This window comes from Botrytis porri (assembly GCF_014898465.1).
Source record: "Botrytis porri strain MUCL 3234 chromosome Unknown BPOR_001, whole genome shotgun sequence".
In the NCBI taxonomy this organism is placed as follows: Eukaryota; Fungi; Ascomycota; class Leotiomycetes; order Helotiales; family Sclerotiniaceae; genus Botrytis; species Botrytis porri.
Genome location: NW_024066075.1, coordinates 2,329,832 through 2,354,053, shown reverse-complemented (window position 1 = coordinate 2,354,053; position 24,222 = coordinate 2,329,832). Strand labels below are relative to the sequence as shown.

At 40.8% G+C, this 24,222-nt stretch overlaps 6 protein-coding genes across 6 annotated transcripts; 2 read left to right on the top strand and 4 right to left on the bottom strand.

Annotated features, from left to right (window-relative positions):
* Positions 1-399: 399 nt before the first annotated feature.
* On the bottom strand, positions 400-2,277 carry EAF01_000620 (uncharacterized protein; the record flags this gene model as incomplete). The annotated part of the gene is made up of 6 exons (XM_038908870.1): positions 400-626; positions 679-1,678; positions 1,726-1,962; positions 2,020-2,041; positions 2,091-2,185; positions 2,236-2,277. The coding sequence occupies 6 exons, from the start codon at positions 2,275-2,277 to the stop codon at positions 400-402; spliced, it is 1,623 nt and encodes a 540-aa protein (XP_038775776.1).
* Positions 2,278-2,554: 277 nt separating this feature from the next.
* Positions 2,555-4,847, top strand: EAF01_000619 (uncharacterized protein; the record flags this gene model as incomplete). The annotated part of the gene is made up of 3 exons (XM_038908869.1): positions 2,555-2,729; positions 3,035-3,555; positions 3,603-4,847. The coding sequence occupies 3 exons, from the start codon at positions 2,555-2,557 to the stop codon at positions 4,623-4,625; spliced, it is 1,719 nt and encodes a 572-aa protein (XP_038775775.1). The 3' UTR covers positions 4,626-4,847.
* A 151-nt stretch (positions 4,848-4,998) lies between these two features.
* On the bottom strand, positions 4,999-7,536 carry EAF01_000618 (uncharacterized protein; the record flags this gene model as incomplete). The annotated part of the gene is made up of 5 exons (XM_038908868.1): positions 4,999-6,255; positions 6,347-6,463; positions 6,547-6,595; positions 6,782-7,131; positions 7,228-7,536. 5 exons carry the CDS (start codon positions 7,534-7,536, stop codon positions 4,999-5,001), a joined length of 2,082 nt encoding a protein of 693 aa, XP_038775774.1.
* An 888-nt stretch (positions 7,537-8,424) lies between these two features.
* EAF01_000617 (uncharacterized protein) lies at positions 8,425-8,799 on the bottom strand (the record flags this gene model as incomplete). Its single annotated transcript, XM_038908867.1, has 1 exon — positions 8,425-8,799. The coding sequence occupies one exon, from the start codon at positions 8,797-8,799 to the stop codon at positions 8,425-8,427; it is 375 nt and encodes a 124-aa protein (XP_038775773.1).
* A 1,501-nt stretch (positions 8,800-10,300) lies between these two features.
* Positions 10,301-12,503, bottom strand: EAF01_000616 (uncharacterized protein; the record flags this gene model as incomplete). Its single annotated transcript, XM_038908866.1, has 2 exons — positions 10,301-10,386; positions 10,442-12,503. The coding sequence occupies 2 exons, from the start codon at positions 12,501-12,503 to the stop codon at positions 10,301-10,303; spliced, it is 2,148 nt and encodes a 715-aa protein (XP_038775772.1).
* A 441-nt stretch (positions 12,504-12,944) lies between these two features.
* EAF01_000615 (uncharacterized protein) lies at positions 12,945-14,183 on the top strand (the record flags this gene model as incomplete). The annotated part of the gene is made up of 3 exons (XM_038908865.1): positions 12,945-13,107; positions 13,163-13,281; positions 13,344-14,183. 3 exons carry the CDS (start codon positions 12,945-12,947, stop codon positions 14,181-14,183), a joined length of 1,122 nt encoding a protein of 373 aa, XP_038775771.1.
* Positions 14,184-24,222: the final 10,039 nt, after the last annotated feature.

The following is a 24,222-nucleotide window of genomic DNA, read 5'->3' as shown; positions in this document are numbered from 1 at the left end:
GGAGACGGCCACCTATGCCGCAAACCATCCAAAACATCCACAGCCACTTCTTGGCACGGCAGACCTGATCCGAAACAAATATCCATCATGTCCAAGACAAGAAATGCGGAGAAAAGTCCTCTTGGGGAGGGGAGGGGCATTATTGTAAACTACCAGGTACCTACCTAGTACACATACATCCTAACAATCATTTTCATCAAATCATTCATTTCATCTCTATTTACCTAGGTATGAATATGGTAGACACTTTACATGACCTCTCTAGATACGGTAATACCATACAGAGCTACATCTCAAAACGATCGAGATGCGAACCTATAAAAATACCATGCATGTATTTGGTCTACCTTCCCAAGAAAGTCGTTACAAATGATCATTAGGCTTCTTTTATTCATGACTTTATCCATCCATATCACCCGGTCCCTTTGCTCTCCCCATTTGACGTGCCTTGAGCAATTCATCACAGAGCAAAAGATTGGATGCAATACCAGAACTCGATGCAACACAATTCCTCAGTACACGGAAAGAATCATATACACCCTCCAAGACTGGATCCATAGGTTCACCAGTTTTGAGGTCAAGACCGACAATGTTGCCTTCTGCTTGCTCATCTTGTAAGCTAGCAACTGTGATACATATTAGCGAGATGAATAAGCTTTAGGAGGAAAAAGAACTTACGCGAATCTTGAATATCATGACCAGCATTTGCTGCCAAAGTTTTAGGAATAACCAGAAGAGCATCAGCGAAAGCTTGAACTCCCCACTTCGCCTTACCCTTGACAGTCTTGCGGAAAGCTTCGCTGTTCAAATGTGCTGCGCAAGCAACCTGGAAAGCACCAGCTCCTGGTACAACGCTCTTGTCTACAATCATGTTGTAAACACTTCGAAGACCATCGCGGACGGCATCGGTGATTTGAGTAATGGTATGTTGATTTGGTCCCTTGATGAGAAGGGTCACAGATTTTGGCTCCTTTACATCCTCGATGAAAGTGTACTTCTCCTCTCCCAATTGATGCTCATAAACATTTCCAGCCCATCCAAGAATTTCAGGGGTCAAATCATCCACACTGTTCTGTGCTGTACCGCCACAAATTAATTGTAATCTTTCCATGTTTCTTCGCTTAGCTCTTCTCAGAGCAAAGATTCCGTTCTTAACCAAGACATCGAGTGATAAAGGATCAATACCCTTTTGGTTGATAATAACGAAGCCTTTCTTGGGATCGTTCCCGCAAACCTCCTTCTTCAACTCGACAATTTTTCTTAATTTCTCGTCAACGAAACGACGCTCGCTCTCCACGAGTTTATCTCTTTGTTCCGCGCTCGAATAGTAGAAACCGGAGTTGATTTCGGACTTCTCGTACTCCAAACTGACGTTCAAGCTGAGAATAAATGCGTTCTCGACCTTCTTTGGCATATCTGGATGTCTAGCACCGTGATCTAACGCAAGACCTCGAATCAACTGAGTCTCTGAGGCGGTTCTGTGTTGCATCTTCATAATTTCGACCATGTGGAGATCAGGCTTTGCTGGGGCTTGGTAAATCGATAGGACCGCATCGACGATATCAGGAGTGAGCTTTTCCGCCAGAGTGTGGTTAAGTTTTGTAGATAAGGAGGTTCGCGCAACGCAGAGTAAAAGTTCACGGTCGACTTCCTTCTCAATTTTGAAGGTGTCCAAAAACTGCAAAATGTCAGTATTACCCCGCCAATGTTTGATATCCTACCGACCTTCAACGCTTCTGTTTTTGCAATCTCGTAACCATCTGTGATAATTCTGGGATGTAAGCCTTCGGAAATATATCTATCTGCCTGTTTCAAAAGCTCTCCTACGAGAAGAACAACTGAAGTTGTGCCATCACCACAAATATCATCTTGTGCGGTTGCTGCTCGTGCAATCATAACTGCCGTAGGGTTTTGTATTTGCATTTCACGTAATAGAACGTTTCCATCCTTTGTAAGTTTTATCTGCGGATCGATTGTTAGAGAATTGTTTTCGTTGTTGCATCACGAAGACTTTCATACCGCTCCAGCACCGTCAACCAACCTATGGGAATGTTAGCATATTCTAGCCTTATGGGATGACGAAAACTAACATTTTAATGGTTCCCATAGGACCCAAGTTTGACTTTAAAACATCTTGTAAACCTTCACCTGCACTGATATTGACTTTTAAAGCTTCCCCTCTTCTCTGCTACGAATCAGTAGCTGCATCTCAAATTTAGATAGGAAAATTCATACTCTGGACTCCGCCTTTGGGTTCAATAGTTGTGCGGCAGACATTCTGACAGAATACAATAACTTCGTATGTAATTAAAATGAAGTTATATGGCGTTATCGTGGCGAGAAGCTGTGTATTTTGTCCCTCAACGTCGCGAGCTTTTTTTTCTATGGGCGACGTGAATTCCCACACGAGGTTCACGCTAGTCTCAATTTGGAACTAAGGCGAGGCTACCACTTTAAGCTACAAGGCATTGTTTATGTTGTTTATGCTGACCACGGATCTGTTAATAGATAATTCCATCAATTATTTGTTCATTATTTGTTCAATATCTTCAAAATGTATCGAGGCTGGAATCTCGTATTGGCAATTATTGTTACTCTTCTCTCTGGAGAAAGTCTTGGGTTTTTGTCATGGCCATTTAAATTTCAAGCTGTTGCTGTACAAGAGCCTATCATAGAATCAACAACATACGAGTATGCTGATAGTCATGCAAAACGAATTGCAATTATTGGTATGTATCGATGCTTTTTTTCATACCATCATTATCAGCGTTGCCGTGTGATCTCTCATAATGACCTTCCCTTGAATGGGTACAACTTTTGTTATAATTCCTATCTTTCAAAGGGGACCCAAAATAGGGGTATTGCCCCCATCCCTTAGCTGGCTACTATCTATCTGTTCCCTTCGTTTCTCTTGCATATTACCTCAAAGTTCATGGGAATCCGCATACCCATTAGATACTCTGATGATATATACTTCCATTTAGCATCAGAATACAAACAATATTCCAATCGCCTTCCACTGACAGGATATCAGGTGCTGGAGCAGGCGGGTCTTCCTCGGCATACCATTTACAGAAGTATGCTGCTGAAACCGACCTTGCAATCAATGTCACTGTTTTTGAACGATCCTCTTATATCGGAGGTCGTTCGACCACAGTGAACGCATATGGTAACTCATTGGAGCCCGTGGAATTGGGGGCCAGTATCTTCGTTGACGTCAACGCAATTTTAAAGAATGCAAGCCGAGAATTTGACTTGCATGCAAAATCATCTAATACCGAAGAAGCTGAAATTCTTGGTATCTGGGATGGCGCAGAATTTGTCTTTACTCAGAAAGATAGCGATTGGAAGTATTGGGATATTGCAAAGATGTTTTGGAAATATGGATTTGCCCCCTTGAAGACTCAACGCTTGATGAAAAATGTGGTTGGAAAGTTCGTACAACTTTATGAAGCACCATACTTTCCATTCAGATCTCTCACGGAAAGAATAGAGGAACTGGACCTCAAGACTGTGGCATCCGTAACGGGCGAACAATTCTTGGCTCAAAACAATGTGAGTCTAACTGCATGTGTTGTCATAATGAAACTAACAATACTTAGATTGAAGGCTCATTCGCAACTGATCTGATTCAAGCATCCACTCGGGTCAACTATGGTCAAAACCTAAACGTTATTCATGGCGTAGAGGCCATGGTCTGTATGGCAATCGAAGGTGCCATGCAGATTCAAGGCGGCAATTGGCAAATCTTTGACAACATGATTCAATCATCAAATGCCACTGTTCGTCTAAACCACACCATTACTGAGATTTCCCAAGTTCGAGATCAAGAAAAGTACAATGTCAAAACCATTACCACAGATGATATCGGTGTTTCTCATGTTAATGAAGAACCATTCGACACCATCATTATCGCCGCTCCACTTCAATACACCGATATCAAAATGTCATCTGATCTCCTTCAACATACCCCCGACGAGATCCCCTACGTTACCCTTCACGTAACTCTCTTTACCTCTCCCTATGGTTTCAACCCAGCCTACTTTAACCTCGGCCCCAATGAGCAGGTCCCAACCACAATCCTCACCACTCTCCCCAAAAACGTCCCCGCCCCAACTGATCCCAAAGACTTCGCCGGTCCCGTTGGCTTTTTCTCCATCTCGACTCTCCGCAAAGTTATCAATCCTACCACCCTCGAATACGAAAACCTATACAAGATCTTCTCTCCTCGCCCCTTGACTTCCGAGTTCCTTTCTTCAATCCTCAATAGCGAAGTCCCTGTCCCTGAAGACCTCACCACCATTTCTCCTACAGCAAATAACACAATAACATGGTTCTACCCCCACGTCTGGAACTCCTATCCATACGAGTACCCTCGCGTGACATTCGAAGAGATTCAACTCGCACCTGGTATTTACTACACTAGCGGTATCGAATCCTTCATCAGCACTATGGAAACGAGTGCATTGATGGGAAAGAATGTAGCAAGATTAGTGGTTGATGATTTCTTGAAAAGTACAGAAACCGACTCAAAGCCAGTGGCCGAGGAAATTGAAATAGGTAATGTAGTTGTCGAGCCCGAGATTGGTGTTGGCAACGATATGCCTGTAGTTGACGAACTCTAATCGTTTGTTATTCCTGGGTTCCATAGAGATTGGCGTTTGCTCTTTTCCATTCAACCTTGTCTTTTCTATTGGAGGATACTCAGTTTCGTATTACTTCAGACCAAAGATAGCTAAGGAGAACGGGACTTCATTGAAATCCGATACTATACTACTCATATAACATTACAATAAGATATAAATTTCAATATACTATCACTACATGCCTTCAAGATAGCAGCTTGACTAAAGAATCTAAACATCCCTTGAACTCTGGCCATTCACGCTCAAGTCCCCCAGCACAACGAGCAATTTTTCCCTTCGTCCAAAACGTGCCGTCTAAAGTGATCGAGAAACTTCGGTGCACAACTTTTCAATCCATCCCACGTCTCAAGCCTCATTCATTATAGTACATATCATAGTCATCTTGTCCCCTTTTAGCCTTACGCCTTTTCGGAGTCGGTCGATTCAAAGCCCACGGCGTACTCCTCTCCACCTCTATTCCTCCCGATCCAGACGAAGGTCCCTTACGCCGAACCATCACTTTCCCCGCAGTACCGACTCTATATTCCTTTCCATAATACTGCGGAGAGTTAGGACCCGCTACTCGTTGTCTCTTTGCATCGTGGAAAGGCGCTACACGAAGGTGTTTAGCTGGCGGGGCTATACGGCGTTTGATTTTTCGGGCTGGAGCTTTTCGAACTCGTGCTTTGCGGCCGATTCTGACAGGAGCGGGGGTCTTGATCCAGGGACGAGCTTCTTCTTCCTCGGGTGTGCGCATTCTTTTTACGCCCCGCTCGATGTTCAGGGCCCGTTGGAATCTTGGTTCTAGTCTTCCCTTTCCTTTCCCATCGTTGTAGGCGCGTGGACCTCCTACCTTTGGAATGTATTCTGGATCTTCTAGATCATCTTCTGGGTCGACTGCATCAACTTCCGGATCATCTGCATCATCTTCCGCGTCATCCTCTAGGTCATCAAAGGCTGGCCCTACAGAATCTCGCACCGGCCTTCCATCTAGTCCGACTGCTCTCCAATCAGGGAACATCGGGTTGCGTATCGGTCTTCCCAGTTTGAACGGCATTTCTCTATACCCCATTTGAAGCGCCTTGCGAGTCGGAAATAAAAGTTCATAATCATCGTAATCGTATTCATCTTCGGCCGATCTCCACCACCTTGGATTACTGTAGTCTGGTTTGCGTGGCTGCTTCTCCTTTTGCAACTTGAGTACCTTCATACCTTGATCCTTTTTCGACCCCCGAGTAGCGTCCGGATATATTTCATCCCACCCATATTCGCCGCCATAAATGCCATCCAAGAACAAGTCATGGATTTCGCCAAAATTCCAAAAATCCACAGATTCTTGTACCTGTACGAGTAAATCCCGTACATCCGGACGGTCTGTGGGATAAAATGATAAAGACTTCAAAATCAACCCCCTCAATCGCCTACTATAAACTTCTAGTTCGGGATGCAAGAGCCATGGCCCCATGGTTAGGAATATCTCAGAAGGCTCGGGATCGACTCCTGTCTCGAAGAATTCATTGTCGGGCACGGCATTGTTATTTACTAGGCATTGGTAAATAACATTTGCAACATTCCACACGTCGGTTGAGGTGCCTATTACGCGGTTTGGATTGCTGACCAAAAATTGTTCCTGTTAATAAGTTAGTTTGAGTGACACGACAGGTGAGCCAGATCGAAACGGAGCTTGAAATGCAAGGAATACTAATAAATAAGGTTAATACAGGTGCGTAGTAGGTGTTGCGTCCTTGAGCTATCTTGAGCCATGCTCGCCGTTTGGAAGCACTCCTTCTCAATGCTTCGGCGTCAGGAACTTCAAGTGCGAGCCCGAAATCGGCAAGCTATGGTTGATCTCGGGTTAGCACTATTTGAGTTTGAATTCTCGACATTGAAATCGTGAGACTTCGTACATATCTTTACGCACCTTGTGAACTGATATACGTTCATGGCCTGGTCGAGGATTATCGCCGATTCTACATGGAGAAACATTTAGCATTCATTCCTCTGATAGAGGTTCTGTGTATCTGGAATGCACTCTATTTACACACGTGTTTCTTGACTCCAATATGGAAAAGAATATGTGTGCAAAAACTTTTACTCACAAGACTGTACAATGTTAGCACCGTTGCTGGCAAGCAAGCTCTGCTTCTAGGAGCAACTTACTATTTGGCCCCTTGATATCAAAATGCGCAATTGGTTTATGCTGGAGATCCTCTGGCGGTCCCTCAAACATTGTATCATGTGGATTCTCTGTCCCATATTTCAAAACCATCAGTGCCTTCAACAAACATTCCCATATTCTAAAAATGTATTCCTCTGGAGGGCGCTGATCATTGCAGTTTTCGAACATCCAACTTCCTAGGTCCCCTACAGATGCAAATTCTAGATAAATTCTTGATACATCATATTTTCGCCTGAGTTGTACCTTAATATTGGCGTCGATCTCCTTTTCAGTGTGCAGCCACCTAGCATAACCCATAATAGCCCGGTCCATAGCGTCGTTTGTCCCCTATTCACGACTGTATTAGTAGAGTTTAACATCAGGGCATCTTCTGCTGCAAACAGCATCTTCTGAGCTGGATCATAAAGGGAAGCAATAGCTTACCATGCCCATAGTGCGATGATAAGCCTTATATATCTTGATGATATGGTCACTGTCGTACTTCATAAGACTTTGTACCATCCTACTCTCCTGTTTCAAATTCAAACCCGGGCCTCCTTCCTGTTTAACCACTAGTTGCCGCGGCGATACTTTTAGATCATTTCCTCGATATTCAAACAGAGTTGCTATGCCATAAGAACCACCACCCAGACGCTTGACGCCAACCCAGTCTTCACCGATGTGTACTGGCGCCCAGCCTTCGCTCTGTTTGAGATACCTCTCGGCCTCTTCCATGGCTGGATCGATATTCATCTTGACGCTTGATTATATGGAATGGTCTTTGAAAGATCGATATATGTAATTACACATGAAGTTGTAAACTTTTGAAAACTGGATTCTATTGCCCTTGGTATATATTGAACTTTTGGTTCACGCGATTCTGTTGAGCGTACCTTGGAATTGCAAGGCTTTGTTCAGTGTGTCTTTTCCAGCAACACAAAGATAGCATCCATGCCAATCGATGCGTTGGGGTAGTTTCGCATCGTTATAACAAAGAAGATTGTGCACTTCAACCAAATCTATTGATGGGAATTTGCTGCTTTGTGAGAGAGAAGCAATGGTGGAAGAAATATCAAGCGGGTAGGAAAGGGCTACGAACGGAAGCATGCCCGGTATATTCCTACTTCGCGATTATGCAGATTACTCTCCCTAAGTCTACATATCCCCTCCAAGAGATTTACCTCGAAAGTCTTGGAGAATTATATAATATGGAATGAGAAACATGTTGAACAGCATCTTTTATAAGGGAGATAGTTTGAGATTTATATAATGAGTATTTACTACTCTATGCTCTCCATCTAAGAGTATTTGTTATATATATATGAGATACCATCTTGATTTCTGCCCCTTGACCAGTTACCAAGTACCCCAACCCATTCACCATCGACTCTTCTCCAGTATAATGCCAGCAAAATATGAACAAAGAAAATAAGTAAACTCCACTTTCTAGCCACCGAGCAGCAGATGCTCAATTTAACAAATATAAAAGGGTGATAGCTAGATATCCCCTCTACTGTAATCACAATCATAAAATCCGTAGACAAGAAAAAGGTTATCGCTGAAAAGCATCGCGCCAGTGTGCATTCACCAATGCATCCACTTGAAGAATTGAATCACTCCTTCACCAGTAGCAATTACAAATTATGATCTCACGCTTCCATCCCAATTCAACTCCCTTACACTAACCTTCGTCCCTTCCCTATCGCTATGTTTCCCCCTTACACTTCCTCGTCTCCAATCCATTAGACTCGATCTCTTTGATCTTGTCGACGCCATTGTCTTTCCCGTTGTATCTTTTGAAAGTTTGCTTTCCTTCGATGATGATGAATTGCTTCCCCTATCGCCGTCGCCTGCTGTGCAATTTGCAGAATATGTGTTGTTTGCAGAGTAGTATTCGCCATCTACATATACTGCATCGGAAACAAATGTGCTGCGACGATTTCGACTATTGATATATCGCTTTTCAAGTCTGTAGAGCTCCAACTTTTGGTTGATCATGTCGATAAGCTTAACCATGGTTGCGTTTGTGTGGGGTGTGGAGAGTGGAGTGGTTGAGTGAGATTGATATCGCGGGAATATTGACCGTCAGCCAAAATGAAGGAGAAGAGAAGCGAGAGACTGAGTAGATTGGTTGCTCTAGAGAATGTGAAGATTGATATCGGAAAGGGTTGATAAATCGATTTTCGAAAGAGTCTTCTGAACCCGTCAGAGGTGCTTCGTCCGTATTATCTGCGAAATGAATACAGGAATGGCTATTCTTGTTCGTCAAGATCAAATATCAAACAATCGCGAGATTTCGTTTGTATTAGGTGAGTAGATGAACGATGAAGTACAATATTTACAACAGTCGATGAAATCCAAAATTTGGAGATGTTTTTATGCTTGTATATACTTCGAATGTGTGTCGAGTCAAAAATTCTCAAGAATGAATAGATGAACAGACCTTTACTTCACCGAGTTGTTGAGGCAAGACAGAAAGAAAAGAAGACCTTCTGGTCCTTGGCGATAAGCCATCTAGAAAGCTCTAGTCTCTACAAGTAAGTGTGCCCCGTAGCTCTTCATCCACAGATTTTCTGACTTGCTTCTGCTTGCATTTCTGCACAGTTATTGTTTTCCCTGAGAATCCCTCGAATTTGGACACTGCTCCATCCCAATTATTCGAAAATCCACAAGAAATGGGTGAAATACAAGGATTCTACATGAATCATCATTTTATCCATGACAGTCTAAGGCAAATAGAGCTGCAAAGATCCGGTGAAAAGTGGACGCTTCTTATGGAGAGTGGCTCGAAAACTGGCATAGTCTGACCAATTCAAATGGAAAGTAATGGATTTTCGTCTAGTATCCAATAACATTAGACCATGATCGGAGGGTTAGACTGAAATAGTACAAGCTCAAAGGCACAATCAACCGTTGGCACGTTTTCTACATCGAAAGTGGCCAGGGTAGTACAACTTTCTAAGCAGCCCCGGATGTTTCCCTAGAAGAATTTAAGAGCATGGAAGACGCCATCTGGACCCATCACTACATGATCAAAGCGTGGTCAAATCAAATTTCCTTTCGGGAAAAGGTCTAACTAAGTGGTAAAAGGCTCCTCTCAGTCTCGTCTTCATTCCCCAGCCGACTTTGTGACTCGACAGGCCTTTTTTCTGGATTTAGAACCTGTCTTCCCGAGTAAATCTAAAGTGGGTGCTTGTCTAGATCAATTTTGTGCCGCGCCGAACACAATCATTATGTTTATTCAATTCCATAAATCGTTCATTTGAAACAATGAAACAGACGTAACCAATACACGATAATGCGTTCGCTTTGAAAGTTGATGGATGCTTGGTGGTCTGTACTGTACAGTGTTGAGGGGTAAATGTTATCCAGTGTTACGGGGGTTCGAAGCACACAAGAAAGTCTAGTCCCACTTGTATGCAGCCTCGATTGGTGGGACTTGAATGTGAAAGGGGGTTTACCCTGCAGCATGTGTGCATCTAGTCCACTCAAGATAATAATTTCTTATCGATCAAATCTATCTGCTCTCTTCTTTCGAGACGTCGGGAACATTAACTTCTCGTTCTTTACCGATCTCCGTTTCGGCAAAAAGAGTTTCTTGTACTAAAATAATGGTGAGACAGAGCACAAAGCAATAAGAATGGAATAAGCTGCTTACCACTCCAGAGATCGGAATATACCCCACCAGTATCAACCAATTCTCTATGCGTCCCACTCTCAGCCACCGACCCCTCCTTCAGTACTATGATTTTATCGCTATCAAAGATTGTTCGGAGCCTATGAGCAACGAAAACGCTAGTCCTTGATTTCTCTTTCAAAATGCTGTTGATATTTTGCATCAGTGCCTGTTCTGTATGTGTATCCAATGCAGATGTCGCCTCGTCAAAGAATAACAGTGGAGGATCTTTCAAGATAAGTCTTGATACAGCCAATCTTTGCTTTTCTCCTCCAGAAATCATCATTCCCCGTTCACCAACCATGGTCTTGTATCCGTTGGGGAGCGTTGTGATAATGCTATGAATCTTTGCACGTTGTGCTGCTTCTTTGACTTTTTCGTCAGATGCCTCCAAGTTACCATATCTGATGTTGTGTTCAATTGAATCATTGAAAAGTGGTGTGTCTTGAGGAACGACGCCAATGGCTCTCCTCAGTGACTCCAAACTCACATTTCGTATGTCTTGGCCATCAATCAAGATTCGTCCCTCTTGAACATCATAGAAACGGAATAAGAGTCGCAGGACTGTTGATTTTCCACAGCCACTGGGTCCAACAATAGCAATTTTTTTGCCAGCAGGGATGGTCATGGTGAGATTCTTCAGGATTGGACGGTCTGGATGGTAACCAAAGGTTACATTCTCAAATGTGATCTCACCACCTTTAGTTAGCTGCAGGGGCTTTGCATTCGGAGCTTCCCTGACAGCCACATTGACCTTTTGCAGATTGAAAAGCGTTTCCATGTCCAATAAGGATTGTCGAAGTTCTCGGTATACGGATCCAAGGAAATTCAAGGGAACCGAGAGTTGAAAGACCAATTGGTTGACCATTACAAGATCACCCACTGTCAAGTTTCCTGTAGCTACACCATCTGCAGCTAAGTACATCATGGCAGTTAATGCACTTGAGAAGATCAAATTTTGTCCACTATTGAGGAACGCTAAAGATGTTGCGACCTTGATGGATGATTTCTCGTAAGCTTTGAGTGCCTGGTCATATCTACCAACTTCGTATTTCTCGTTATTGAAGTACTTGACTGCCTCGTAGTTGATCAAAGAGTCTACAGCAACTGTCGAGCCTTTATTATCGGCAGCATTGGCGGCTCTGCGGAACTTTGTTCTCCAAGCAGTAGTCGAGATGGTAAATGCTGTATACCCTACCATGGTGAGAGCTGTGATAGCCGCGAATTTGGCACCATATTGATAGGTCAAGATACCGCAAACCATGGATATCTCTAACACTGTCGGGAAAATGTGGAAAACCATAGATGTGAGCAAGAAGCTAATACCCTTTGTACCCCGATCGATAGCTCTAGTCAACCCACCAGTCTGCTTCGTGAGATGGAAATTGAGATCGAGTCTTAACAGATGATCAAAAACATTGCAAGCTACCCTCCTAATAGCCTTTTGGGCAACGCTAGCAAAGACAGCATTCCGAACTTCTTGAAACAAAGTAGCTCCAATTCTGGTAAGTCCATAAGCCAATATCATCGACCCGGCGACGGTTGTAGCTGTGCCTCCAAGAGTAGCAAAATCAACATTCATAGCATCGACAATGCTTTTGAAGTAGAAAGGTACTTGCACATTCAACACTTTAGCTCCAACTAGCAACCCGAGGGATAAACCAACCCGAACTCTTGTTCCCATGTTGTCTTTGGGCCACAAATATTGTGACATCTCTTTTATAATCGCCCAGTCCGCCTTCCTTTGCTCCTTATTTGTTTTGTCATCTAGGGCCAATGGATCTTTTCTTGCCGTTGTCGGTATGGCAAGAGGGGCTTTTTTCGCAGTCTCGGGCGTCGTCCCAGGTATGTCGTCCGCTGATTTCGCATTTCTTAAAGATTGGCTCTGGATAGCACTGCCTCTGGGAATGTCTTTTAACGGTCGATTGGTGCTTGTGAATACCCTGAGGCCTGCCCCGGACTGTGCCCATCGTGGATGTCGTAATGAAGCTTTTGCATATATGCAAGAAGCTCCATAGAAGCTATGTAAGCTTCGGAAGCTCATCGTAAACCAAATCTATTCTCACTGCCCATAGATCATCGACTGCGCATGCCTCAGCTATTCCAAGAAGACCCCCATGTATAAAGTTGTAGCTATCGATAAGGAATTAATCAACAGGCAAAATTTAGAAATTGTCCAATTTGAAAATGCGGTTGAAGGAAATTGGGAAGAAGCACAATTGAAAGGAATATCGTTCTCTTTTATTTCTCCTTTATCAAAATAGAATCAGATAAGAATTCATTGTCTTCTAGAGGTTCACCAATTTATAGAAAAGTTTCGTGAGCACCACAATGTACGAAGCTATTACGACATTTCATGTTGCAGCCTCGCCTAAGGATTAACAAGGCAGAAAATTGCACATGCAGCCTACTCCTGCAGCTTTTCCGAACGACAACGGATGCCCCTCTCTTTTTTCCCTTTGAACATCAAAGAGGAATAGCAGTCATGATTTCACGATCATCTGTAAGCCGCGTTGCTCGCGGTGCGCGGCAGCTCCGTTCAATCAATAAACCGCCTGCCGCATGTAGAAATTTTCAAATCAGCGCATCGGAAGCTCCCTTGGATGGCGATCTTTTGAGCAAGACTCTTGATTCTACAGATCCTGCTGGTACGTTCAGGCCTGGCAATGATAGTAAGGCTGAATACTAAGATAATTGTTACAGATGCAAGATTTGAAGTCATTGGAGCGCCCTACTCTCTCCTTTCAGTTTCATTGTCAGCATCGCAAACATTATACACCCGACGAGGAACGTTGGTTGGAGTGAGCGGGAAAGCAGAAAATGTCAGCATGCTCGAGGTGAAAGCACTGGGATAGGAAGGATGGCTTGCTGATATATTGGGTAGGCCCAATCCACATTATCGATCCTTGAACCATTTCGACGAGCCCCTCTCGGAATTCCTTTCCTATATCAAAAGGTCTCGTCAACGAGTCCTATAAAAGCACTGGTGTCAACGAAAAATCCGATCACATCTATGGAGGTATTACATTTGGATGGGAGAGAAGATTGGATGATCACTCAAAGAGATGCATTGCTGGCCTGGACTGGCCATAGGCTATCCGTTTCACCGACAATGAACAGAAGTATGAGTATCGCTCACTGGGGAAACACACAAATTACAGGCAGAGGGCTTGTAGCTTTGGCTGGAGCAGGTCGAATCTACGAAATTACCCTGAAAGAAGGGGAGGAATTTGTCGCACATCCAGGAAATGTCGTGGCGTACACAATGAACCAAAATCTACCTCTTCCCTACCGATTAAAGGCCTCCATCTTAAAGTTGCAGGTCCCAACCTTGGGATTCAGTAAGCTACTACCAGATATCAAATTCTTCAGGGTTATGCAACAAACAGATTCATGGAATTTTGTGAAGAGAATAGCTTTCACTCTGAGGACTGCAATGAGAAGGACTATCTGGGGCGATAGGCTATTTTTACAATTTAGAGGGCCAACTACACTCCTAATGTCTACAAGGGCGACAAGGATTAGCGACGTTTTGACGAACAAAGAAATCAATGAAATTGCGGATGCTCCACCGGGTGCCGTAACGGAAGCTATTGAATTGGCCAAAGAGCCCAAGTCAATTTCACAAGTTACGAAGCAAATCAAGGATGTACCGACTGGGTTTCATTATGTGGAGGTTAATAAAGGTGGGAAAGTGAAGTTTGAAGATGCTCCTGCAAGGTAGTAAGGGAAGGATGGTGTATCAGTAGTGGAAATGGAGAAAATGTACGAGTAGGTCTACGTTCTGGACGGACGAGGGGCACAAAATATACGAATCAGATACCTCAACCCAAAAGTACCACTGCTCATCTAACACATGTCTGCTCGAGAAGGTGTAGTCTCTTTGTGCGCTCAAATTATGCTGAAGTCAGCTTTCGTCTAGACTCGTTCTACTGTCCTTGCAATCTACAAGTATTCCTCTGGTGAATTGCATACGATACAATTTCCTATCACAAAGACATAGATATCTTATAGAAGCCATTCTCGTTCCTACCAAATGAAAATATCGAGTCTTAGGCTGTATTGATATCGATCGGGTCGAATACTCGGTCCGTGCAGCTTCTGAGTTATAATACTGGCATCATGGAAATGTTTGAAGATTTGAGGAAATTCAAAATTGGGAGAAAAATGATACTCTTTCGCTGTCATTTAACCCGTGGCTTTCGTCGCTATCGATACATCAAAGTTATTGATTCGCTCATCGTCGCTGCCTGCTTTCGCCGACAGTGTTATATAGGTCAAACAACTAGTTTGGGCATGTCCTTTCCCATATTGTATGGCTTGATTCTTGGAATTTTTTGGCACATGGATTCTATGTTGTTTCTTCATCGATTTGATCTTGAGCTTTTCCTCGCTGTATCTCGCTTGTTCGTGTTCTTACAAGCCTTTTACCACGTGAAGTCTCTTTCCATTGGTTTCAAATCATATTTTCTTGATGTGAGTAGCTTGCCACTGCCTTGAGTCGTAGTACAGAACGATTACGGATAGGAGATACCAAAGGTGTAAGCGTTTTATCAATCAGGCAGAAACGAATCGCAGACGATTATCCCATTCACTTTATAGCCAAAATTCAAATACATTGATCGAGTCCACTATATTCCCAGTCATTCCTCGCTCGCAGCTCAAAAATCTTAGGCTCAGACATTTAGACGTGTCAGAAGCATAAGCTGTCTTGTCGAAAGGGTGACCGAAACGATAGCCAGGCTATCCGAGCCTGCTTAGGAAGAAGCTGAGCAGTCTGAGTGAGTGCCGTGCATTCTTCCTTTTCCTTTCACCTGCGTCTCGTATTCTACGACTCAACGTAGATTTTCAACTCCCCAGATACGTAAGTTGGTGAATTGGTATGGAGCACGGTAACAAAAGTTCAGTGGCAGTAATTATCAGCCATTAAAAGATATGGACAGCAGAGATGCTTCGTTATTGCTGCCAAAACTGTGTTCAACCGCGCTAGGAAGATTGTGACATTATCACACCTTTTCCTACTTCAGTTAGTTATGGAGTACGAAATGAGAAGTACACCGTCACGAGTCGAATATCAGTTGCCATCAAATGTTCCTTCTGGATTTCTAATGCTTTTGACGCACTTAGTCTTTGAGAAAATCACTTCCTTATATACATGTCACCCACGCTAAGCCTCAGCAATCATTTGCCTCCGCACGACGCAGAATTGAATCCTGTTAGGAATGGGATTGGAGTGATTCACAACCTTGCATCGAAAGATTGCGCTGGGTCATCAGTCTCAGTACAAAAATGGAAATAACCAACAACGAGAACCTCGCCGTCCACTTTAGCTGATACCAAAAGCATCAAAGCCACAACTGACACTAAGAAAACACTTCACAACTTCTGGCTATATTCTAGCTTTGATTAACTCTACTCTATAGATCGATCCGGGCAGATAAAGCATGTGCTCATAATCACAATTTTTCTTATCAAACAGGATGCGACTGATGAATCTAGAATCTAAGGTCTGAATTGGTAGGGATGTTTCAGAATTCAATAATTCGGAGAGCTGAAAGGTATAGTCTTGGGAGTCCTTTCGGCAAGAGATCATGGCTCCAAGTTGTGGAAATAATATCATCTTTCCATGAATGAGCTACGACAATGTTTGAGATCTAGCAATGCTTGTACGCCCTCTGGTTGTTGTTGTTGTTGTCGTCGTTGTTGCTTCTCTCCCGTTTCTACTCCACATGGCAACGAAAGCTCTCAGGCTTCTTTGTCGTCTTCTGAGTTCTCTTGTTGAAGTCTTCCCAAGTGTAGCTTCTGGACTATTTTCCATTTATGTATCTATATTCGTGTCGACCAACGCCCTGGGATCTCAAAACATTCGTAACCTTTTGTGCCATAATGTGGCTGTGACTGTCGTGATACTTTCTTATATAGCAATACCGCCAACTACTAAAAAAATCCTGCCTAGGGCTCGAGGCGAAATCAGAGGAGATATTGAATATCCAATCCAGTATTGCCCACAAATTCTCATCCCCCTCCCTCTCCATGCAATATTCCTGTATTACAGATTTTCTTAGTCTGAAGAGTCAAAACAGGCTCAAGTGAATATCGTGGAGTCTCACGCGTCAGAAGGTTGATGCATTGCTATATAAACATTCATCGGAATACCAATAAATACTGCATTTGAGTCTTTGCCTCAACTCTGATCAACCATGCGATGGTATTAAGGATGAACTTCAACACTTCCTCGCTTTGTTGAAATTAGTTGTGTATATTGGGACTGTAACCGGGAAAATAATTCTAGCTTAATCTTTCAGTGGAAGGAAATCTTATTTAAATCATCATATACTACCCGCTCGTTGTCGTCTCTAGTTACTCTCGAAAATACGACGGAAAGAAATGGTGCTTTACGAATTCGACGGTAAAAATCAACAAGCAATGAGAGGGTGACCCTTACTTCGAAGAGATGCGGAATCTCGAATAAAGATTCAACATTGTCGAAGATCGATTTAATTTATATCCTTAGATACCTGCTCGTCTCCTGGAGTCTTTCGCATTCCTGTTGGCTGGTGAGTAGTTAATTGGCTTATCCTCTACGGCTTCTTATATAATAAGATCTTGAATTCAACGCCCTCACTATTTCTATGATGTGGATCTAGAGTGAATAAGCTAAGGATACTACTCCACGACAGACTCACGAATGGATGATTTCTTTTATGTATGAGAAAATATATAGCAAAGACCGCCCTCCTAAATCCCCGTCATCAAGTCGATATAATGTTTAAGTCATTCCAAGATTATATTCAACACAGAGTATACACATGGAAATTGGAATGAGAGGGAATCGGGTAGATACGAGGCTTATTTGGGGGGTTTCAAAGTGCTTTTGATGCCCCAACTAAGCGTGTTTCGCCGAATAGATGTCAGTATTGTCAGAAAGCTCTAAACGTCATGTCTGCTTAAGATCTACTTTCACTCAAATTTGCGTATTTTTTGATGGTTGTATCGGTATCGGAGCGCTATAAACCTCATCCGAGGATTGAGATATATTCTCTCGGTGCCGTATAAGCTGATGATCTCTTATTATCTGGGAATTTAGATCGGGGGTATTTACCAATGTCAGCGATCGTCAAGGTACTCATGGTCATACTATTCGGCATTCACTAATAACCAACGCTTGGCAGAAGGAACAGGGAAGAGAGAGATTTATAAGCCATATTCAACATCCCACTCACGCAAAGTATATATATTGTCGCATTTTCAGTTAATATAACTCAGTAACATAGCACCAACAATACACAAGCACTTTTTATATTCGCAGCTGCAGAGGCTAGTTGCTTCTTTTTTTATTAATTTATCTTTGAATATTCTGGCAAAAGAGCTTCTTTCTTGACTCGGCAGGTATATCTCGAGCTCGGCTTATTACCATGTTCTCTTGGAAGATGCTACTGGGAATTGATGCTTTGACAGTGAGACTCTTTCATTTGAATGGACATGGTATACGAGATAATGAAAATGGGAATTGTATGGTAACCACTGTCGAAAATATGAAAAGCCACTGCTGGGGCGGATTGTCTTTTTAATTTCTCTGACAAGGTTTGAATAGTTTCCATCTCTTCGAAGCATAGCATACATGGGCGGAGCTCTTTTGTAGAACGTTCTAGGGGAATTTATACCTGTAAGTTCAGTGAATGAGAAGCTCGCAGTGAAGAGAGTAGCTGCGCAGCAGATAATTTGATAAAGATATCACACACCAAGAAGGGCACGAAAAGCAGTGAATAAAAAATCGTCATATCAGACAACTCATCTTCCCAATATAACAAGAAACACTTGATGAGCGTATCGCCTCCATGAATATTGGCCAAGACAACGACATTGTCTACTCAGGATCCGCTCTAGAGATTAGAACCCAAAATATCAACAACCCACCGAAGTGCTTGAATAGAAATGAGTTTTCTGGCCGTAAAATCTCACAGATTCGATCGTCCCGGATTCTGAAATTTGATACTTTCATACTAAGCCCAACAACGACAACAACAAAAGCAAAACTTCTAAGAACAGCTCTACGAATCTAGACTACGAAGAATTAAGCACATAAAGAACTCCTATCCTGAAAAATCCTTGCACTCGAGAACATCAACAACTTAATTGGCATCACTTACTGTTTACCCGAATGCTACACTTGAAGAGTGAAGACCGGAGAATTTTCTACAACTAAATGAGTGATTATTTCACTCGGGAGACATGAAGATGTGAAAGTATAGATGGATATATTGAATGAGCGATACTCGAGTGAGGATGCAAACTACAGATCGATGCGTACCTATCTATGTCAGGATAAGTAAAATTCTCTCAATGAACTTATAAAAGGAAGGCTTATACCCGAGCATCAACCTCACACATACTCACAATTCAGATCTAGATGAATGGATGGGTTCGACCTTTTAGTCCGTCAAGCTAAAACTCGTAAACCAAAGATGGAGTAAGCGATATAATCACAGCCATTAAATTCACCAACTTTGCTCGATAAATACAAGAGTATTTTAAGCACCTAAAAATTCGTCAAATTGACAACAAACGAACCTAACAACGATAAAAAGTCTAACAACATGGCAACAGATACCATGGGTTAAATTCACACCGTCACTCGTTCTTTCCCATCCCGTGTTCTTTCAGAGGATTTATCTTCTATTCTGATCGTATCCCTGGATTTTGATATCATTGAGAATCAACGACCTGATATAGATGAACGATTTCCACATCCACTACTCCTTGTGAGTATGATTCATGTTTGGCATTCTGCTTTGGCAGGAAAGAAGATAATGAGGATGGAGGATTATATAGATGAGAGATCTGAAGCCTGAAGGTGGGTAGTCAGTCAGTCAGTCAGTCAGTCTACTAAGGATAGAAAGAGTACCTAGGTAAGGACTGAGTATATCCATAGTGAATGATGTGAATGATACAGTAAAGTGAAGATAAAACTTGGAGATGTAGTGAACAATGATACCTATATCTTTATACTCTGCCCCACTAAATCACATCTATCCAACTCCTACAAATCCCCAACAAGATATTTAATACCAATCATCCAATCCAATTGAACCAGTAGAATTGCATACCGTGAATCAATTGGATATATGTGCAAATGTCTCCAGTATATTGTAATTGGATACTGTTGCACCGGTGGTTATTCTTGGATAGCTATCCCATTTGAGCAGAGATAGGAAGGGGGATGTATAGAGAATCGATAGTTTCGTGTGACTGTTGATAATGAATCTTAACAATGACAGCGAATACAGATAAATATAGTAAACATTTATCATCATCTTGTGACATATAACCCCGAAAATATCCTTTTACACTCACGAAACTTCTCGCTCCCCATTCCATTTAACTCTGGCTCCTCAAATCGAACCATGATATCTTCTTCGAAGAATATCTCTCCAATCTCCAGACCTTAGACATGGATGTGAAACCCTTCCATACTTTTCTGGCTCCTCAACAAACTATCTCCTCTACCCTTATATAGATATCCAGATGAAAAATCGCCAACTCAGAATAACAGAAAGTGAAGTATGCTTTCAGCGGGATCTCATAAGCACGCACCTACTATTCCCATAATGGTAAGTGACTTGTATAATCCTCTGCTCTCTTCTGCCTACTCTCTATTCTCTATCCTCAGTCCTCTCCACAGTTCCCCCCCCCCCTCTACAATCTCCACAAACCTCACCCACACAAAAAGATCAGCCTCTCAACACACCATGCAGGAGAAATGAATGACCCATCATCCCAAGAACACAGATCTCCAAGACAAGAAAGAAAGGGAAAACAAGCGGTAACACTCGTTTAACATCCATGACTATGGATTATGTAATATGTGTATACGAACAGCAACCCTAAACCATTCCGACCAAAAATAAAGGACTTAAATAGCAGGAGTACGCACACACTCATTCTCATCCTTATCTTCCATCAAAAAACAACAAGAAGAACCAAATTTTAGCCTTTGATATTTGATAGATATCATTCCCAAAAAACCATATTTTCATTTAGATAATAACTAGGAAGATCCAACACCATTTTCTGTTAAACAGTACCCAGAATCAGAGTAGCGAGAAATGGATATAGACAATGAAACACATTCTTCGACAACAAATATCTACGAAAATACTTCAGGACATTGACACCATGAAGTTTTACAATAACAACCAGAGCGAGGGATATTCCATACTTGGTGAAGCATTAGTTCGATGCTCGACGACATGAGCTGAGACCTTCCATCTATATATATATTCAATTGATTTGACTATACCGAAATTTCCACCAACAATGACTACTCAGCTACTCCTCTCTTCGCCAGATATCCACTAGGTTATCAGTTTATGATAGAAGACGAAGCAGAAAAGCCCCCTCCTCTTTCCCCTTTCCCTCCCCAAAAAGCAGAGCAAGCGAGGAAGAAAAAAGCCAACTTCGGATAGGAGTGAAGTTGACTAGGTACTACTTTACACCAGCAAGTGAGTAAATATCCTCGCATCCACTCAAACATTCTCCAGAATTGATAATCACTACCTACTTAGGTAGCTACCATCATCCTCCCTATTCTTGTGCGCTCTTCCAGAGCACATATGAATCTGATGGTTATGTATGAAATGGCAGAGTGAGTAACGAAAATTGTACAGGGAGTTAGGGCAAGAGATATGAATGGGATAATGATATCTTGATTATCAAGTCTTGAAAAGAAATGCTTGCCCTTTTTACCAAATTCAAGAATCAAATGAATATCAAGTCTCGTCTATGTTTTAGTTTCAACCATTGTAATATCTACTCACACAATCCAAACAAATGTCATGATCACTAGACTCTAGACAGTAATACCATACCATAGACTCTAGATCCATGACTGGGAGTAACACTCTCATCTCCATGCAAAACAATAGTCACATTATATATACCTACTTTTCTACCTATCTACCTACCAAACCTACACCAACCTTCCACATCCAACTGAAACAATCTTTTCCATCCCGCATTCCCAAACACAAATGGTCAGACCCAGCCGATCCTGCGGTCTATCCAGAAATCCGGAAATAAAACGAAACAAAACGAACCAGACAAACTGCACATCTATTCCAGATCAACTTAATCTCAAACCAAACCAAAGGAAACGAAACAATGTGAGAAGTCGAGCAAAAATTCATATATCCATTATATCTCCATCTTGAAGATCTCAAAGCACGCCGAACTCCCTACTTAGGTAAACGAAACGAAAAATCGAGGGAGAAGGGATTGTGATAATGTAGCTCTATCAATCTAGTAGACAAACAAATAAACATGGGAGGAATAGAAAATGAAATAGAGTATGAAATGAAAAGGGAAGAGAAGGAATATCAAAGGATTACGGGATAGATATGTGAAATTTGAGATTCGAAGGATGAAATAAGTACTCTTATGAAAGTGACTGCAATCATAACTGAACTATAATTATACTCTGGATTTGATATTACATATCACATATAGTAACAGATAGATAATTAATGAACTTTTTATAATACTTACTCTTTTATATAAATTATATACATAGTAAAAATAAAGCAAAAGTAAAAAGAAAAGCAAAATCAATCTTAATAAAACTCAAAAAATATACTAACAAACATTCCCTTCGAGAAAACAATAAAACAACAATAATAATGACAATAGTAATCATTAATACCCAACCCAGCTCAATTCAATTCGATCGAAGAAAAGAAAAGAAAAGCTCAAAAAACTTTAAAAGAATCAAAACACAAAAGAAACCACATCATTATGTAACAAACCTATTCATTCATTCATCAATCCCCCTTCCCTTCCCATCCCATCCCTTCCCCCCCCTCCCGTTTCATATCTTGCAGATCACCATCTCCAACTCACAGGATAGGCTCGGATACGCGATATCAGGTACAATTTCAAAGCACTCCGTACAAACAACACATACCTATCACATCACATACCCGCTGATCGACGTGATGACCGGGGGTTTAGTCAGGGGAATTACCGGTACATATGTGAAAGTATGTTTGTAGAGGTAAGGGATTGGGAGTTGGGGATTTTCCTTTTCGATGATGATGATGAGGTTTGGGTATTTAAGAGGGTTTGGAAGGGAAGGGAAGAGAGTGTGACTGGTGGGGTGGAAATGTATGGATGTGATAGAATGGGAGAATGAGAAGATGTGGGATTTGAGTGGGATGAGGAAATATTTCGTTGGGTTATGATGTATTTATTACATTTAGTCCCTACCTATACATTATAGAGAGAGTGTGATGACGATGATTTTTGAACGAATGAACGAACGTTGAAGTTTAATGGTTAATGATTGATGATTAGTAGTTAATAATCATCATATTATGATTAATTTTCAATTCTGACTAGAGATTCAAAATACATCTATTAAAAATAAAATCCAGATCGTCTTATTAGTATAATAATTATTAAATATAATAAATGTTTAGTTCCTTTACTATATAATAAGTAAGTAAGTTAAAGAAATAAAAAAGTTTAAATATTTATTTATAAATATAAAGTTCTATTTAAACCTAAACCTTAAAACGTTTATATCTAATATAGCTCATTAGTATATAGATTATATTACTATATAACTTATCTTATTTTATATATAAAATTTATCTATATTATACGCGTAAAAACACATATAGATTATATAATATTTTCTACAGCTAGTATTTATAGTTTTTTATTATATAGTTTTTAAAATCAATTTCTATTTATTTTATTATATCTCTTATATATTATACGAGAGCTTTCTATAGTCTCTCTTTTCTTTTATTTATTAAAAGTATAGCTTTTATAATAATATTTCTATAGTATTTATAAAGACTTACTTTATAATCCTATTACCTTTTACTCTTTTATAATATATAATTATATACTTTCTATATGTTTCAATACATTTTTAAAAGTTGATTTCTTAAATATTTTAAAAATCTAATTTTCTTTTAAAGAGATTGATTTAATATAATAGTTACTAAAGAAATAGTTTTTTTTATAATAAAAATTATAATAAAATCATTTTTTTAATGTAATAAAAATATTTATAAAAAAATGAGCTCTTAAAAAGCTAATATTTCATTAATATTTAATATGATTTTTATTTAAAAAAATTATTCTTTATAAAATCTAATTATTAAAAATAAATATTATCAATTTTTTTAATCTAATTATTAAAAAAAGCTCGATTTTAATATATTTTTAAAGTAGCTCATATACTAATATATTATATAGCTCATATGTTAATGAACTACGTTATAAGTATTATTATAAGAACATATTAATTACTCTAAACATTAATTTCTAACGATTCATACATCTCCCCCTCTCTAAAAGAATCTGGAGAACAAAAGAAAGAAGGAAACAAAACAAAACGAAGTCAAAAAAAGTAAGAAACCAAAAAGTAAAGTTAAAACATTCAACCAACCAATCATTCAATCATCCAACAAACAAACAAGCGAAGCTAATCACAAACTCAAGCCTTGGAATCGTATGGATTGTACGTAGAAGTTGTACTAGGGAAAGTCTGGAACGTTGGGTTATGCATGTGTGTATATGTGGTTAGCTTGATGGTTTGTAATGTTTGAACTATGAAATATGGTACGCGTTCTTGGAGTGTGATTGTGAGTGTTGAGTGTTGAGTATGATATGGTATTTTATTGTACGGAGTATTGTGTTGAGTGGCAAAGTCTGTTTTGTGAGAGAGGTTTGGGGTTGGGGTTAGGTTAGCTTGG